The sequence below is a fragment of the Lissotriton vulgaris genome, unplaced genomic scaffold (genome assembly GCF_964263255.1).
Source record: "Lissotriton vulgaris unplaced genomic scaffold, aLisVul1.2 SCAFFOLD_568, whole genome shotgun sequence".
NCBI classification, from domain to species: domain Eukaryota; kingdom Metazoa; phylum Chordata; class Amphibia; order Caudata; family Salamandridae; genus Lissotriton; species Lissotriton vulgaris.
The window spans coordinates 684996-703482 of NW_028245922.1; the positions used below are offsets into that span (position 1 = coordinate 684996).

General features: G+C 45.2%; 1 protein-coding gene across 1 annotated transcript in view; it reads right to left on the reverse strand.

Annotated features, from left to right (window-relative positions):
* Nucleotides 1-18487, reverse strand: part of LOC147666252 (phosphatidylinositol 3,4,5-trisphosphate 5-phosphatase 2-like) — a 420611-nt gene that overhangs the window by 292391 nt on the left and 109733 nt on the right. The window contains exons 4-6 of the mRNA XM_086949195.1: nt 3725-3881; nt 3405-3545; nt 2624-2711 (exon numbers count right to left, since the gene is read on the reverse strand). Of these exons, the coding sequence (XP_086805321.1) occupies nt 2624-2711; nt 3405-3545; nt 3725-3881 (386 nt within the window). The remainder of the gene's footprint in view (nt 1-2623; nt 2712-3404; nt 3546-3724; nt 3882-18487) is intronic.

Genomic DNA, 18487 nt, shown 5'->3' on the forward strand with positions numbered 1-18487 from the left:
AGGTTTTACAAACATTGGCATATTCATTATAATCTTTTAGACAGCGTGAACGCTAGATAAGATCGATTGAAAGATAATAAACAGCTGGAACTACTTATAGTGAAGACGACCTATATTTGGGATTTTATGTAAAGAAAGAACCCACTTTCCCCTACTATTAGCCAAGTAATGAACTAATTCAGATTTTAGCAGACTTTATATATTGTGCAAAAAACTATAACATAGATACTTATACTCTTACAGCCACCGCAACACATTTGAAGGCAAAAAGGAAAAATGTATTTTGAATCCCCTACTGGATACACAATCGAAGTCCCCCGTAGAACCCATATGCGTGTTGGAATTATCACCGCATTACACGTAAGTGAAATCAAACAACGACGGATACTAAAAACAGAATAGTCGATATGAGACTAAGCATTAACAATTGCTTCCATTGTTGACTTTATTTACAGTAAAGAAAATACAGATCTGGAAATAGGTATTTAATAAATAGTATAACACGGCAAATTAATACACGTCTTGCATGACTTCTCACCTAATAAGATCACTACAACTTTACCTTGACTATACTATCACCAAAAAACGTAAAAATTAACAAATAAATGACACATAGTCTCTCCACCTCATGCCAGGCTCATAGACCTTCTGAATACTCAGAGGTACATTCTGTGTTATTCTATGATTTATGTTATTTTACGTGTTCCTCTTCAACTCTGTATCACCGCCACGCACAGTAAGCACTATACTGTATTGTTAAAATCACGGTGAGGGTACGTCTCTAATAAAGATTAGAGATGTGTAACAGGTTTTTAAACTAACTTCAAATAATAATTTATATATACATATTGCGACATACAACTTTCTTTTTACTCTGTACAGCCTTGAAAAAGTCGTGGGTTACATTCCCAATTACGACGAAACACGTGTTGGGTGCGTGAACGTTTTGCAGTTATCAAGAATAAAACTTGGAATTGAATTACGAGAACAAGAAGTCTTCTCTACTTTTCCTGCAAGAACCGGTGGAAACACTAATATACATGAACTTTATTATAACCATACGTGTGCTAGGGAGTGTTGTGACTGTGTACTCTACTGAGTCGGGGGCTGCGTCGCACTCCAACAAGCAGTCACTGCACGTCGGGAGTCCATGCTGAATGATAAAAATTCACCACTGCTCTAAAGCCAACCTGCGAGGAGGGAGGAGGAGGTATGATCTGATAAGTAGAAGATTGCCCATCTCAGAATCTTTTCTTGCGTCTGGAGATTTGCGGCCTGGATGTCCGGTGATCCACAGAGCTTTCTACAGCAGACAGTACAGGACCTGCAGTGAAAACTGCAGGTCCTGTACTCCAGATACTCCTACCAGACTTGGTTTGGGAAAATTGCTATGGTCATTTCATAGAATGGCCATCAGACGGCCAACAGGATGAAAATAAAAGATAATCTACAAAAGCAATTCAAGCAGAGTTGGAAAACAGGCCAAAGGCAGACACAGACTAGTGATGCCAGAACATGCACCCTTTGCGTCTAAGATGCACTACTCAGATACCCCGCCAAATAAGGAAGCGATGAAATGAGGTGGTATTTAGACAGCCGCTTGCATCAGGACCAATATCGCAAATGTGATCTCTATCAAACAATCACAAAAATGATTTCCATACATTTTGTTTAATTCTATTTTCTATTAAATTATCACAATTCTAATTCCTAGGGAATTGCAATTCAGATTTTCATGAATTTATTACAATTCTGATGTCTATTGTTTTAACAGTTTAACTTTCTAGGGACATCACAGTTTTGATTTTCTAAAACTATTTCTACAAATTCTGATCTCCTGAGATACTCTCCTCCACAGCTCCAGACTGTTTGCAACTGATTCAGCTCTGGTGTTGTCTAGTTGGTGATGTTGCTGGATGAGGGATCTTTTCCAGGTTCCTGACATGTTCCAATGTGTCCCTCCAGTGTATGCCAGAGCGGTATTAAAATACCCTTATTACAGTTCTCTATCACTGGTACCTTTCAGGAACCTCTCCTGGCTGCCCATCCAGAAAAGATGCTGATTCAAGATGCTGATGCATGCCAACAAGGCCCTCCAGGACCAAGGACCAGCATACTGAACTTCCAACAACCCTCGAGATACCTGTGCTCCTCCTTCGTCGCACATACTCCCCACATCCACCAAAGCCAAATTAGAGGACACTCCTTCCCATACCTGGCTGCCAAGTCCTCGAATGACCATCCCCTCCACCTTTGAACATCTTCCTTGCTCCCAAAATTCAGAAAGGGACCAAAGACCTAGCTTTTCAAGTGATCTCAGCAAGAACCCAGCGCCTGGATACCCTTGCGGATGACTAGCCGCGCTCTACAAATCTGAATTGATTGATTGAGAGTCGTATGCTTAAACCAGTAGCAGGGTTCACTGTCCGTGGTGTTGGAAGCTGACAATCCCTAGTCCACACTAATTCTGTTCATCTCAGCTTTTTAAAATTCAGTTTAAAAATCTGCTCTTGTATTTCACAGAGACATCTCACCCACCTCAATGCTGAAAGGGATGTGGAAAATGAGCAGAGAAGCAATGGAGAAACACACCTCCAAGAAGATTGATCGAACACACTCTCACCTTCTTTGTCGCGGAGCTCGGAGGGGAGGTCGGGTGGTCAAACACCTTGCCCAGGGTCTCCAGGCTGGACAACGTGCAGTCAATCTCACTGAAAGAAACATGGATGGAACAGAGTCAGATAGGTATCCCGGTGTGGGAGCAAGGACCAGGACACAACTGTGGAGTCCATGGGTGGAAAGCCATAGCGGGGGTATAAGAGCAGAGCCCACAACTTCAGAACCACAAGGGTGGTCGTATGGATTGCAACAAAGACTCAGAAAGGGCGACACATGCTATTCCATTTCAAATACATTCCTTAAATTCTGGAAGGATGACTGGTGCAAATGTTGTAGACACTCTTGATTCCTGAGAGGATTTTGGCATCTAGCCTAAATTTCACCACAAAATTCTCTCAAGTGCACAAATATGTCTCTTCCTCTGCCCACAAATAAAAACCACATGGATCATGTTGACTCCCTAGCTTCTATGTGCAGTTTGTTGTCATTTCTTTGCATAACTTATGTTTCAGATGCTCCACAAATGAATTAAGCAGGAAAAAATGGAAAACAAATCTACATAAATCTTGATCCATATGAGGATTACTCGGCTCCTCCCCGCTCTCTGATGGGCCTTGGAACACACCTGAGATGCAACACGACCGGGTTCATGACCCCCAGGCAGATAGGCGGCCGGGCTTTGAGATGAGGATATTACCAACTAATTTGTTTCCCAAGTCAGATACTAGCCCCCTGAAAGTATGGTACTCTGAAAGGCTGCTCCACCGCGCCTACCCGGTACACACCTGTGCAGCCCACGGCAGGCGGCGCCCAGAGCCCTGCTCAGGTGTCGTAAGCTCGGGTGACCGCTGCACAGGGCGGCCAGGTCCTGCTGCAAGCAGTTCTTGACATAGTCCACCATCAGCTCCAGAAATTCATTGCCTGGGCTGTAAAAAATGAGAGGAAAGGGGGAACATATGAGAGACTGGGAGGAAGCGAGGCCAGAGCAACCGAGAACGGGAGAAGGGAGAGGGGTAACAAGAACATGTCCACCATGACCCTGGGTCATCCTTAGGGCAGGGGCACTGATGCCCAATGCCACCTGTTGGGGTCAGCGCTGAGTTACCTGCTGATGCTGTGATCTTCCAGCTGCAGTTGCATCCTCTGGATGATGTGAGCCACCTTCAGATGTCCCGGCGAGCTCCACGGGCTGGTCTGGTTGCCCACTGCCATGAGAGTTGTCGGACTCAGGCACTGCACGCCGGCCCGCCCATCCTCACCATCTAGAACAACACAGAGGGAAGTCATAGAGAAGGAAGTGATGTCACACACCCCTCAGATGTTCTTCCAGTCCTGACCAGTGAGGAAATATAAATTTTTGGTCATGTTATGTTCCCTAGCGCGTACCCCACCGACTCCATGTACCAGCTTTAAGTGCATGTAACTTCCCTCCTGTACCAGTTATGAAGACGTAAATACATTTACGTCCAACGTTAACTTGTCCTCTTTCAGATCCACCCTGAATGGATTATATAGTCCGTTCCTAAGTATGCTATGCCACCGTCTTTTTGTAGTACACTTTACATGTTTTTCCTGCTCTGACAGAGTAGGCCCTGATCTCTGCCATCGAGCCTCTTTTGGCTTCCTAACTCTGACAGCCTCTGCCCAGGCTACCTCTGTACCCGTGAACTCTGACTTACTTTCAGCGCGGCCCCTCGCGCTCAGCTCAGCCTGCTTTCTGCCAAGACTGACTATAACCTTCGAGTTATCTGTCCCGTTCCTCGAGAATGCATTCCTGCCTACTAGCTCCAGTAAACATCCTCTCCAGCTGCAGAGCCAAAGGGCCGACCTGTCTCAATGCAAGTAATTCATAGCCTCCGTTGCCATGCTTCCATGGAAGGCCCCGTGCCCCCACGCTTCACATGCAGACACTTAGGCGCTTATACACGCATCCACAGTTAGCATAGAATAGCTTCTGCCCTAGAGACCTTTCCGCCCAGATAGTATGGTTCCTAAACATCAGATATCAGATATGATAGAAGTACAAGTTGATCTGACATGCCAGACTTCTGTCTCTTTCCGTCAGTGTAAATGTCAAGTCCCCTGCACCCCGTCAATCACACGTCATGCAGCTGCGCGCGCATCCAAGCTTCCGATTTCTGCTGACATCGCAACAATTCTGTTAGCACCACCCCTTGGTGCCACCCACTTGCGTCACCTATCAGTGACGTTTCTAGCACACACCTCTGGTTCACGCCTAGTACACGCCTCTTGATTACGTACTAGTACCACGTGTATACTGTTATCTTGTCTTCTCTCAGCTGTTACGCCTCTTGCATTACTTCTTATGGTATAAATCAAGTATATAAGCTATGTATTGTTAATAAACGAGAGCGCTCTATCCCTTCTGACACCCCTGTGGTGTTCAGAACATGATATCCTGGTCTTGACCATTCCTTTATGAGGAATAAAACCCTTAGAAACTCTAGCACCACGGACTCTGTCTTTTTTCATCCGATCTGAGTTATTATTGATTAAGTACTTACCTGCATAGAAATTAAGAGAGTAAATTAATTATTTACGTCATTTTGGCGCCCGAATAGGGACCCCTCCCCCACCTCACGCGCCGGTTGGTGCGTTGCAAGCTGTGTCCCCTGCCATCAGTTAGATGGAACATACGCGTACTGGCAGGATTTCCTGCATCTCCCTCTGACCCACGGAGGTGACGAAGACTGCGATCAGTGCCCAGACGAGGCGGTGAGGAGTGCGGAGGATCCCGACCAGAGCCTAGCCGAAAGAAGCAAGGTCCGAGGTGTCAAGAGGCCCACCAGGTTTCCGAAGTTTTCCGAAGTTTTCCGAAGTCTTCCGAAGTTTTCCGAAGTACCGAGTCGAGTCCAGTCGAGTTTTCCGAGGCCTTCTGTTTCCGTGCTTCCCGGTGAGTACCATTGCTGGGTCGTATCTAGACGGGTTTGGGTACGCAAGTCCGGTCTGCACTGTTTTTAGGCAGTGTATCTGTACTGTTTAGCAGTATATCTAGTATTCCGAATTTCTGCACTGTTACACCAGTGTATCTGTACTGTTGAGCAGTACATCCAGTATAGGGGGGTAATCATCTATGTCTTCAATGTTCTTATGTGATTAATGTTATGGTATGAATGTGACTGTTTAACGTGTAATATTGTGTTTCTCGTATAACCTAGCTGTCAAGAGTATTAAGGAACAGGGATTGAGCATTCAGTAATAAGTAAGCAAAATGCCGTTTTTCAACAAGTTAAAGCAGATAGGAACTAGGAAAGGGATACTGGAGGAAGAAATTCCTATTCCCCCTAGGGACACTCCCGGCAATTTTATGTACCAGAAGCATGGCTTAGATGCCATATTGTATCTAGATTTATGGGCCGATTACACCAAACACCTAGACGAAAGACACAGATGGCCTGTCACCGGAACATGGGATGCCGAATGCATCATGAGGGTAGAAGAAGCATTATGGAAAAAGAAAGCTAGACAATCTCAGAAGGACGCCATAGAATTTTGGCGTAAGGAATCACGTAAGCGTGCTGACAAAGCACTCCGTAGAGAAGACAGACTTAAAGAATCAGAGAAAGACCAAGAAAACGAATTAGTTACTGAAGGGATCCGAGTAAAAACAGAACAAATAGACCGTGCCCGAAGTAATCTTGTAAACGGTATGTATCTTGCAGCAGATGGCACATCTGAAGCCCTATCAGAAATACCGAAAAACTTACCGACACCATTAGTTCCAACTAAAGTAATGCATAAAACTACTAAAGACGTATTCTTAAATTCATATTTAGAGGATGTAGCCCCAGCTTACGCCAATCTGCCTGTTCGTGCCCTGCCTACTGACAGGGATGGGGGTGGCACTACGCCCCCAGATCATGTTCCGCCAGTACCGCGACAGACTTCCCCTGTTCCGCCAGCTCCGCCACTTCCCGCACTCAAGATTGACTTACCGAAACAGGTCCTACCTGACCCTACTAAACGACAAATTCAAGTTCAGATCCAGACTCCGCGGAGAGATAATGCCCAAGCATCCGCCTCAGGAGGTGCGACTGCGGGTCCTCAGACCCCGCCATTAACACACAGATCCAATTTAAGGGACACGCAGAATCCTTTCACGTTCCAGTCCCCCCGCCTTGACGCATTAAAGGAAAACATGTCAGTTTGTAGATATGATCCAGTACCCGGAAGAAACGATCTAATGATATTGGCATCCTTACGGTTAAGATCTGCCACTGATATCTTGCTATGCTATGTAGGAATGAAGGAGCGTCTCGACAGAATATACGAGTTTATACAGACAGGGAAAGACCCTGACAGTGTCAAAGATGCCATGCATAAACAGAAAGTTGACAGTCAAGCCCAGATATTACGATTTTTCATAAATTGTCTAATAAGAGAACGAGACAGGCCCGAGACAGATCAAAGTGAATTAGATGGACTAACAAAGTGGGGTCAAAATATAGCCGAAGGAAAACATGACAAGGGGGCTTGCATAGCCAGTATGTCCCAGAAAATTAGAAAGGCAGTATTAATTGCACACCAGGAAGGGAATGATAAAGCTTCCTCCGAGGAGGAAGAAGAACTTACAGAACAAGGAAGGTCTACAGATACTATAGCGTATGTAGGTAAGGGAAACTACCTTAGGAAAGGCATCCGTCCGGAAAACAAGAGAGTTTTTCTCTCTGCTTTAACAAACCCGAATTCTTCTGAACATCAGTTCCAGGAAACTGATAAAAGGCTTCGAGACCGAATGGGGTACCATGTACTCAATTCTATGGATGAACAGGAACTAGCCCGGTCAGCCGTGTTATGGGCCGAAAACACAGACATATATAATGACGATACGTTAGCACAGACATTCTTGAACCTTTCCCCAGACGAGCAGAAATTAGCAGGGGTATACATGATTCAGCACCTCCTCATCAAGTTCAGAAACAACCATTCCGATCCAGGTCCCTTACACGAAACATTAGAAGCACTACTCATGGATAGATGGAGAGGTTTCAGTACCAAGTTAATACAAATAATTCTAGAACAACGACGTAAATATAACACCTTCATAAGTTCTGAATATGTTCCCGCCCCGCCTCCAGAAAGAAAAACGTATCACATGCAATGCCTGAGTGGCATTGAAAGTCAGAACCCCTTACGAGAAGTACACCCAGTTATGGGTGCGGATCAAGTCTTGAGGCGTGTGTATGTCCACACACCACTGACTAAGTTAGAACTGTTAGAAATGAAGAAATTAGTCCCGTGTCATGATAAAGACCCTGCAGGTTTTCACAGAGAGCTCAAAGACATGTTACTGATGGGAGATTACACGTATGATGATATTATGAAAATGTTGAAAGTACTGTTGCCCACGGGCATTTACGAGAAATTAAAGGAAAAGGATTGGGAGGTGGGAGAGTCTAAGATAGCATGGGCAGAAATAGAAGACGAAGAAAGCAAACGAATCCCAGGGGTAGGCCTTGGGGATAGGACTAAAGCATTGCCTGGATTAATAGTACAGGTTTTACCAAGATTATTGACGACTAGAAAGGAAGATTGGGACGCAATCTCGTCCTGTAAACAGAAACAAGATGAAGATACTAGTGACTTCTATTCAAGATTCGAGAAATGTTTCATTATAAATAGTGGCCTACAACCCAGCAGCGAGTCATATCCACACCTTTTCGTATCAAAGTTAGTCGAGAATTCCCTACCATTAGTTAAAAATAGAGTGTACAAGGTTGAAAGTACTTGGCAGGCAAATACGCCATCCCAGATGTTACAAATGTTACAATATCATCAGAACAGAATTAGAGAAGAACAAGATCAGGAACAGAAGCGTATGAAGGACACAAAAATGAAAATGTTGGTAGCTCAGTCGGTCCCAGCCGACGGTCAGAGAAAAGGTGGGGCCCAGACAAATCACCCTACAGCTCCCGTTAAAGGGACATGTAATTATTGTAAACAGCCAGGTCACTATGTACATGAATGCCCAGTCCTGAAACATAACATCTCAACAGGTAAAACTAAAGAAAGACCGCATCCGCCTAGACATGAACATGGTCATCAACAGACCTCACAGAATGTACAGCCAATACAGAATACACAGCCTATGCATGCTCCATCTCACACAGCACAGACAGTAGCAGTACCACAGCCACAGCCCATTGCCGCGACTCAGCAAGTCTCACAACAGATGTACCAGTATGCCCAATCTGCATATCCAGATTACCCCCGATACACATGAAACAGCCTAGAGAGGGAAGGTGGTTTGCCTCTTATTGAAATTCCTGTAGATCAAGAAGGTCCTTATGTACACAGTCACGTATTGGGAAAAGACAGAAAGTTTTTAATTGACACAGGGGCAAGTCGCACTACCATCAGTCACAATGAAGTCCCAGGGGCACCCCTCTCAGGCTCACAGAATGTTTCCCTTGGTTTTTCAGGACAGCCTATTGTAAATGAAGTATCGGAACCAGTACCATTAGCTGTGGGTCCATTATCCCGAGTTACAGATTTGTTACTTACGAAATCATGCCCAGAAAATCTGTTAGGAATTAAAACACTGAAGGCTCTAGGAGCTATAATATGCTGTTCCCCGGAGGGAGTCAGACTCTTTCTACGGGATTTCAAGGGTCATTATGTTTTACGTGATTTTGATGTCAGATTGAAAAATGTACCAGATCACTTATGGGCAAAAGGCCCAGCCGACGTAGGTTGTATGCATATCACTCCATACCGTGTTACACTCAAGACAGGAGTTGTTCTACCCAGAATCAGACAATACAAGTTACCACCCGATGCTGTAGTGGCTTTACTGAAAATCATTGAAGAGCTTATTGCCCAGGGAGTGGTCGTAGAGACCGACTCCAATATCTGTAATTCACCCATCATTCCAATTCTTAAACGTACAGACCCCAATGCACCGCCAGTATATCGGCTGGTGATTGATCTTCGAGAGCTGAATAAATGCATTGTACCGCAGTACCCTGTGGTCCCCGATATCTCTTCCCTATTGACTGCTATTGATTCAGAAGCAACGTTCTTTACTGTAATTGACCTCAAGAACGCTTTCTTCAGTGTACCTATTGACCCGGAGAGCCAATATCTCTTCGGATTCAGTTTAAATGGACGAAGTTTCAAATTTTCCCGCGCACCTCAAGGATTCACAGAAAGCCCCAGCATCTATAGTCAAGCACTGAAAAGACAACTAGATTGTATTCAAATGCCAGTTAATACCGCTTTACTGCAATACGTCGATGATCTACTGATCACCGCACGAAGTGAGCCCGAATGTGAACAAGCATCATTGACAGTTTTACATTTCCTGGCCGACAAGGGACACAAGGTGTCTCCTTCGAAGCTACAATTCTGTGTTCAGCAAGTTGTGTACTTGGGTCACTTGCTGTCCAAAGTGGGGAGACAGCTCACTCCCGATCGCATTCAGTTAATTGTAAATATGCCACGACCCCAGACACAAAAGGAAGTGCGGGCCTTTATAGGCCTCACCTCGTACTGCAGACAATGGATTCCTCAATATGCATTTCTAGCTAAACCACTCATCCAGTTAACGACGCAGGAGGCAGCAACTTCGCCTGCCCTCCCTTGGACTCAGGAACACACACAAGCCTTTGAGGAATTAAAGAAAGCATTATGCCAAGCACCAGTTTTAGCGACACCATGTTACAGCAAACCGTTTACACTTTTTGTTACAGAACGTGACGGTACAGCATTGTCTGTCCTCACTCAAGATCAAGCAGGTTCACATAAGCCTTGCGCTTATTTTTCAAGTACATTGGACTCAGTAGCCCAGGCACTCCCTGCGTGCTTAAAGTCAGTAGCAGCAACAGCGTTAGCAATCAGACAGAGCGATTCAATTGTTCTAGGTCATCAGTTAACAGTACAAGTTCCACACTCTGTAGAGGTTCTGTTAAACAGAACTCAAACTCAACACTTGACTATAGCACGACTGACAGGTTACGAATTAACGCTATTCCAGCCACACATAGAAATCAGACGCTGCAGCATCCTGAACCCAGCAACACTGTTACCTACAGTTATGACAGATCCAGCTCCGCATGATTGCATAGAGATCATTAATGCAGTAACAAAGCCCCGACGAGATTTAACAGATATTCCATTGACAAACCCAGACCTGACACTTTATGTAGATGGTTCATGCATGAGAACAAGTACAGGAGAATTAGTGGCCGCGTATGCAGTGACCACTGAAACTGAAGTTAAAGAGACACATCGTATTGATACACTGTCTGCTCAAGCAGCAGAGCTCACAGCTCTGACCCGAGCTTGTATTCTAGCCAAGAACAGAAATGCCAACATATACACTGATTCCCGTTATGCGTTCGGAGTCGTACACGACTTCGGCATGCTGTGGCAAGAACGAGGTTTTCTGACCTCTCATGGTGCCAAGATACAACACGGTCCTCTCATTCAAGCACTGTTAGAAGCAATACATCTGCCTTCAGCCATATCCGTCATGAAGTGTAAAGCACATACTAAAGTCACAGACTCTGTTTCCCAGGGTAACGACCTGGCAGACCAGACAGCAAAACATACAGCACTGACTAACACTCAGATAACTGATACGACAATGACAACAGATCCGACAAACTGTATGACAGTCAGGGATCCCACACTAGATGTTATCGACATTCAGACACATGCTACTACAGAAGAAATAAAGAAATGGATTGAACTAGGAGGGATCCAGACAGATCAAGGTTGGATGACGAAGGGAAAATCTACATGGTTTCTCCCCGACTCTATGGTTCAAGTCATAATCAATACAGTACATAGTCCTGCACATCTAGGAGAGAAAGCGATGTTAGACAGTTTGCAAAATCTCTGGAACAATAAACACTTACGAGCAGCAGCAAAACAGAAAGTGCGTACTTGCATGATCTGTTGTCAGTTCAATCCAGGAAAAAGCGTCCCTGTAGAGCAAGGTGGATTTCATCCTCCCGATCACCCTTTTGAAGTCCTCCAGATGGATTATATCCAGATGGACCGTTGTCGAGGATTTAAATATGTTCTCGTAATTGTCTGTGCTCTGTCCCGCTGGACCGAAGCATACCCAGTCCCAGATTACACTGCTCCGACCACTGCCAAGCAGCTGGTTCGTGAATTCTTCCCACGATACGGCTTGCCTCGTGTCGTGTACTCAGATAACGGTCAGCCATTCTCATCTGCATTAATGAAAGAAGTTTCCTTATTACTGGGATACCAGTGGAAGTTCCATTGTGTCCGACATCCCGAAGCAGCAGGCCTTGTAGAAAGGCATAACCAGACACTAAAGATCCGCCTTGCCAAAATATGTCAGGAGAAAGGGGTCGACTGGATAGTCGCCCTGCCAGTGGCACTATTCTACATGAGGATGGTCGCCCATTCGAGATCAGGGCTATCCCCGTACGAGGTGGTCTTTGGCAGACCACCGAATATGTGGGGGACGCCCATTCCGAAAAAAATTACTGATGTTGATTGTAATATGTTGACAGATTATCTTGCCTCCTTGATGTCTGCACTCCAATCATGTCGTTCACAGGTTGCCGCAGCCTTCCCTGCCAACACTGATGTAAAGCCACACGACGTCCGTCCTGGTGACCTTGTGTTCGTCCGCAACTTCGACAGGAAAAGTCCGCTGGAGCCCCGCTGGAAGTCTCCGAAGACCGTACTTCTTACAACAAGGACGGCCGTGAAAATAGAAGGAAGAAAGGGGTGGGTCCACACGAGTCATATAAAAAAATTCTCTGGACTGAAACCTGACCGAGACTCGTCCACCCCCACCAAAGACTGTGTCGAACAAAAAGACTTTACAGAATCTGAACGAGAAAAGACTCCTCAAGAAAATTATCGCATGAAACTCCGATCTAGCAAGTCAGACAGTTTAATTGTTTAAGTCCTCCCCTAGGTGAATCGGTTAAATAGTCTCTGACATGTATCCCCTAGATCGAGATAGAGAGAGAGAGAGAGAGGCCAAGAAACGTACATATTGTAAATCACTTCGTAGTCACTGTATAGTGACACTATTAATCATGTTTATTCTCAGTATTCTAATTATTATTGTCAGCATCGTATTACCCATCTATTATCCTATTTTCAAGCGTGAACATTCTGCCTACAATGTCTCTGCTGAACATTCTTTTAGTGAGTTACCTCCACACGAGCTTTCCTACAGACTTGCGCTGCGCAACAATACATTCATTAGTATGCTACACCATTCCCATCAAACTAACAATGCTACAGACTGCTGGATATGTGGCCGACTCCCTCCCTACCAGAATTACAAGGGAGCTCTGCCCCTTTTTCCGTACCCATTCACTCATAATGGCTCCTGCGGAGCATGGTTTAAAATAATTAATTCTTTAGATCCTGATATTGCTGTTTTCGATGGGGGTTGGGTTTGGGGAAACCTGAACTTGGTCCTGCTCGACGTCTGTTACCCAGATAAGGAGGGACTCCCCACTAGAATAGGAACTGATCTAGAAAATGAAGTATATGGATTAGGTAATTATACAATTAGCCTTATGATTCTTACTGTCGAGTCCGAAGCTGCACCAGTTCTACCAATTATGTCAGTACTGCCAGTCACTGGTGAATTATGCATCAAGAAGAAAGGTTCAGTACACTTAGGTCATAGTAAATGCACTACTGTGGTCGAATTCAGTGATCATGGAAAATCGTCCTTCAAAGCTATTAGTCATTCTTACTTTGTTTGTGGTCATACCGCATACATTCGTCTACCTCCAGATTGGGATGGTACCTGTTACATTGCATTCCTTCTGCCACCTGTTTTTCTAGCTCCTCCTGATTACCACAGAAATACTAATCTAGTAAAGAATAGACACAGAAGAGATATCCCACTTGTCGACTACACAGAAACGGCATGGGAACAGTACACCGATTTTAATAAAGGATTCTTTTTCTTCTTAGGACCTGTTCAGAATAGTAAATTAATACGCAGATTAACTAGAACACTTGAAGCAGTAGTGAATGAAACTGCCTCCGCCTTAGGTAACTTAACGGAAGAGCAGTCCGCCATGCGGGTTGTTGTCCTTCAGAATCGTCTTGTTATTGACGTCATCTTGGCAGATAGAGGTGGAGCCTGTAAGGTCATCGGGTCAAGTTGTTGTGTTTTCATACCACAAAACGCACCATCTGTATATCAAGCTATCACCCGTCTCCATAAAATTGCAAATCAGATACATCAGAATCCAGGCACCTGGACTTGGTCCGGTTGGTTCTGGACAACGTTAACAGCTTGGGGATGGAAGATCCTGTCCTTCCTAGGCATTGGCCTAGTCCTAGTATTCAGTTGCTGCCTGTGCCTACAGTGTGGGCCAGCGATTTGTGGACTGTGTGCCACGTCATGTATTGAACATTCCAGTTTTCTCTCAAAACGTAAACGAAAGAAGGAAGAACAAATGATGTTACAAGAACAAACTGATCGATTTATGAGGATCGATATATCATGAAGGGTCCGTAGGGAACAAGGAGGGAATGAGGAAATATAAATTTTTGGTCATGTTATGTTCCCTAGCGCGTACCCCACCGACTCCATGTACCAGCTTTAAGTGCATGTAACTTCCCTCCTGTACCAGTTATGAAGACGTAAATACATTTGCGTCCAACGTTAACTTGTCCTCTTTCAGATCCACCCTGAATGGATTATATAGTCCGTTCCTAAGTATGCTATGCCACCGTCTTTTTGTAGTACACTTTACATGTTTTTCCTGCTCTGACAGAGTAGGCCCTGATCTCTGCCATCGAGCCTCTTTTGGCTTCCTAACTCTGACAGCCTCTGCCCAGGCTACCTCTGTACCCGTGAACTCTGACTTACTTTCAGCGCGGCCCCTCGCGCTCAGCTCAGCCTGCTTTCTGCCAAGACTGACTATAACCTTCGAGTTATCTGTCCCGTTCCTCGAGAATGCATTCCTGCCTACTAGCTCCAGTAAACATCCTCTCCAGCTGCAGAGCCAAAGGGCCGACCTGTCTCAATGCAAGTAATTCATAGCCTCCGTTGCCATGCTTCCATGGAAGGCCCCGTGCCCCCACGCTTCACATGCAGACACTTAGGCGCTTATACACGCATCCACAGTTAGCATAGAATAGCTTCTGCCCTAGAGACCTTTCCGCCCAGATAGTATGGTTCCTAAACATCAGATATCAGATATGATAGAAGTACAAGTTGATCTGACATGCCAGACTTCTGTCTCTTTCCGTCAGTGTAAATGTCAAGTCCCCTGCACCCCGTCAATCACACGTCATGCAGCTGCGCGCGCATCCAAGCTTACGAATTCTGCTGACATCGCAACAATTCTGTTAGCACCACCCCTTGGTGCCACCCACTTGCGTCACCTATCAGTGACGTTTCTAGCACACACCTCTGGTTCACGCCTAGTACACGCCTCTTGATTACGTACTAGTACCACGTGTATACTGTTATCTTGTCTTCTCTCAGCTGTTACGCCTCTTACATTACTTCTTATGGTATAAATCAAGTATATAAGCTATGTATTGTTAATAAACGAGAGCGCTCTATCCCTTCTGACACCCCTGTGGTGTTCAGAACATGATATCCTGGTCTTGACCATTCCTTTATGAGGAATAAAACCCTTAGAAACTCTAGCACCACGGACTCTGTCTTTTTTCATCCGATCTGAGTTATTATTGATTAAGTACTTACCTGCATAGAAATTAAGAGAGTAAATTAATTATTTACGTCACCAGTCCAAATAGGTTCCTGTGTGTGGCACTCGTTTTTGAGCACTTTGACCAGCAGCGGTTTTTCCACGAGGGTGGGGCGCAGGCCCCCCCACCCTTCACGTCTGCTGCGAATTGCCTGTGAAAAAATAAAATGGCAATGGAATGAATTATTTCATTGCCATTTTAGTTTTCCAATATACACCCAACACGCAGTGCTCCAAGCCAAGAAAGGGCGTGTCCACAGCTGTGGATTGGCAGGAGTGCAGTATTGGAGTGCTGGCCAGACCCTTCAAAGTGCGCAGGTCAGTTTGGATGGGGGTCTTGTGACCGCCAGCCTGATTTTCTGAATTTGCAGTTCTCCACTTTTCTGTCTTAGACAGCTGGGTGGAGAGCAAGCACAGGCCTCCATGGCCCAAAGGAGCGTCCGACCAACCTGCTCCATCCAATCGTGGCACTTCTCTCATGCTGGTTAACAGCATGAGAGCAGTGTTAAGATTGGTTAGGGGAGCTCCACAGCAGACTGCAGTTTCACTGAGGAGGACCAGACAACGTGTGGCAGCAGGTAAGTACCATTTTTTTACTTTTATATATTTAAAATATTAGCGTTATTTTGAGTGGAGGGAGGGGTTGCATTACTATAGGCTTTTGGAGGGAGGAGATGTTTTATTTTAGACTTTAGGGAGGGGATGTTTAATCATGGGCTTTTGGAGGGATGGGGTGCACACACGAAGAAAGAACATAAAACAGCTACCGGTTCAGAGGGCATGCTTTGTTAGTCTCCACCAGGTACGCCCTGTACACAAGAAGAAGAAACATGAAACAGCTTCCGGTTCAGAGGGCATGCTTTGTTATTCTCCACCAGGTACGCCCTGCACACAAGAAGAAGAAACATGAAACAGCCCCCGGTTCAGAGGGCATGCTTTGCTTGCAGAGAAGGCTTGACACAGAAAAGGCGTGCAGAGGGAAGTAACTCCACAAGCAGACCAAGCCATCCCCATCAAGGTTCAGACCTCTGGAGTGCTGCTCTTAAAGTTTTGCCTTCTTTTTCATTTGTGTTGTATTGTCTTTGAGTGTAGTCTTGGCCTGATCCTTGGTATCTTTCATCTTTGGTTCCTGCTTCCAACCTTCTCCTACCTTTGCTCTCTAGTGGAGAAGTGTGGCTCACCGGTTAGAGGCGGCAGACCCAGAAGCAGAGGTCGGCCCGGGACCAGGGTTCAATTCCTGACGCGGCAGGGTACGGAACCAATGTCAGCGTGCTCGATATATCTCGCCTCGGTGCCTCTCTAACCATGGGTCCCACTCTGCAACTCTGGGCAATAGCTTGCTTAATCTCCACAACGGCCCCCTCGCTGCCGGGGATGCCTGGCTTCACCTTGGGGATGCCCAATAGGGACCATCTCACAGGGAAAGCCAGGACGGGTTCCCCAGCGGCACACAGCGCCAAGAAACCCCGGGGTGAACGTGCGCTCTACAAATTCATACTAACAGAACATAACTACTCAAACACAGTTTGCGAGTCCTCGTCCTCCTTGCGCCCTATCACAATCTCATTCTTTCTCTCTGCATGGGCCAAAACACTGCAGTGTCCCATCCCTTTATTCCTGGCGTGTCCCTACTTTGTATTTGTTCTTTACCTTCTTCAAAATATCTTCCATCTTCCACAGCAAGTTCTTTAGTTTTTCAATGTTGTATCCCTACATTTTATAGCTATACTTTGTTCTGTATTACTGCGTTTTGCGCTTTGTAAATCGATTAAAATGAAAGACGTCCCTGATAATGTACTCGTAACAGATCCTTGTACAGGGAGCAGATTACTTCTCTCTTTAGCACATTCTGTCTTCTGACCCTAACAGCATTCATATAAGAACATACCTGTGTTTTATGTTCTTAGGTGTCATGGATGTCAACCACAGGCAGAAGTCCACTGGTTCCACTGTCACTGGCCTTGCCACCCCTGTCCTCCTGAGGGCAGCAGCCCCCACACAGAGTTGACAGTGTAGGTGCTGTGCTTGTGTTCTGGAGCTTTAACTCCTGGCTGCTGTTCTAGACCACCAGCAGCAAATGGGAGGCTCTCGCGAAGCTTAGGGTGCGACAAGGTTTATATTTGGTGGGTTAACAGGTGTGAAGTCACTTCCACCACTGCTGATACTTCAGTGAATCAATGTCCATAGTTCATATTTGCACATAAACATGTGCCCTTAACTTACCAGTAATGTGTTTACATACAAACATGTACCCTTAACATGCCAGTAATGTGTTTACAAATAATCACAAAACAGAAAATAGGGGGTGAGGTAGAGGTTTTAAGCTAGGTCCGCCCTCCTTGATCAATACTGAACATAAAACCTAAGGTGTCGGGTAAAGGACCTAGCCGAAGGACAAGGATAGGGTTTCCAATCAGTATGATCCGGAAACACCAAACAGGAAAGAAAAATTCCTTTCTTGAGCCCCTCACTCACCAGGGTTTCCCCTTGGTGACACGCTTCATCATAGGGGTCATCTCAGCTCTCTACGAACTGAGGCGTGCTGCGACTTGCGATATTTACATAGGAGCACTTTTGTGGAAGAGTATGTGTAGTGCAAAAGTGTGGTGGAGTGGGCTAAAGTGAGTTAAAAATACCTTGCTAGTGGGCGAAATATTTTATTGTTGCATGAGATACAAGTAGACCTAGTTATAATGGGTTAGGAATCCTTAGTATACATCAACATGTTTCGAGCTTTCCCCAAAGCTCTTCGTCATGACTACACAGGGACCAGACCTGTGTTTGCCATTCCTAACCTGCCAAAGTTAGGCAATCTGGAAAATAAAGAAATGAACGCTGCAACTATAAAGCATGTGTTAAATCATACATACGATCTAGACTTTTCACATAGTATCTGTGTGATAGAAAAAACAAACAAAGTTAGGGGAACAAAGGCCCCTCCTCCAAGTGAGTGGGTTTACAACAGTATTCAATGCGCTTCCACACTCAATAATGCTCCTCTATGGTGTGTGCGCTATTCCAGTACTGCACGTGTTTTTTTGCCTGTGTTGGACAAAAAGGCATGCTGGAAAGATTTGTGCCGCTAGTGAATAACCAAAGGTTTAAAAGACAGAAGAAACACACACCTCGTGACTTTCAAAAACACACACATAACACAAAATTGT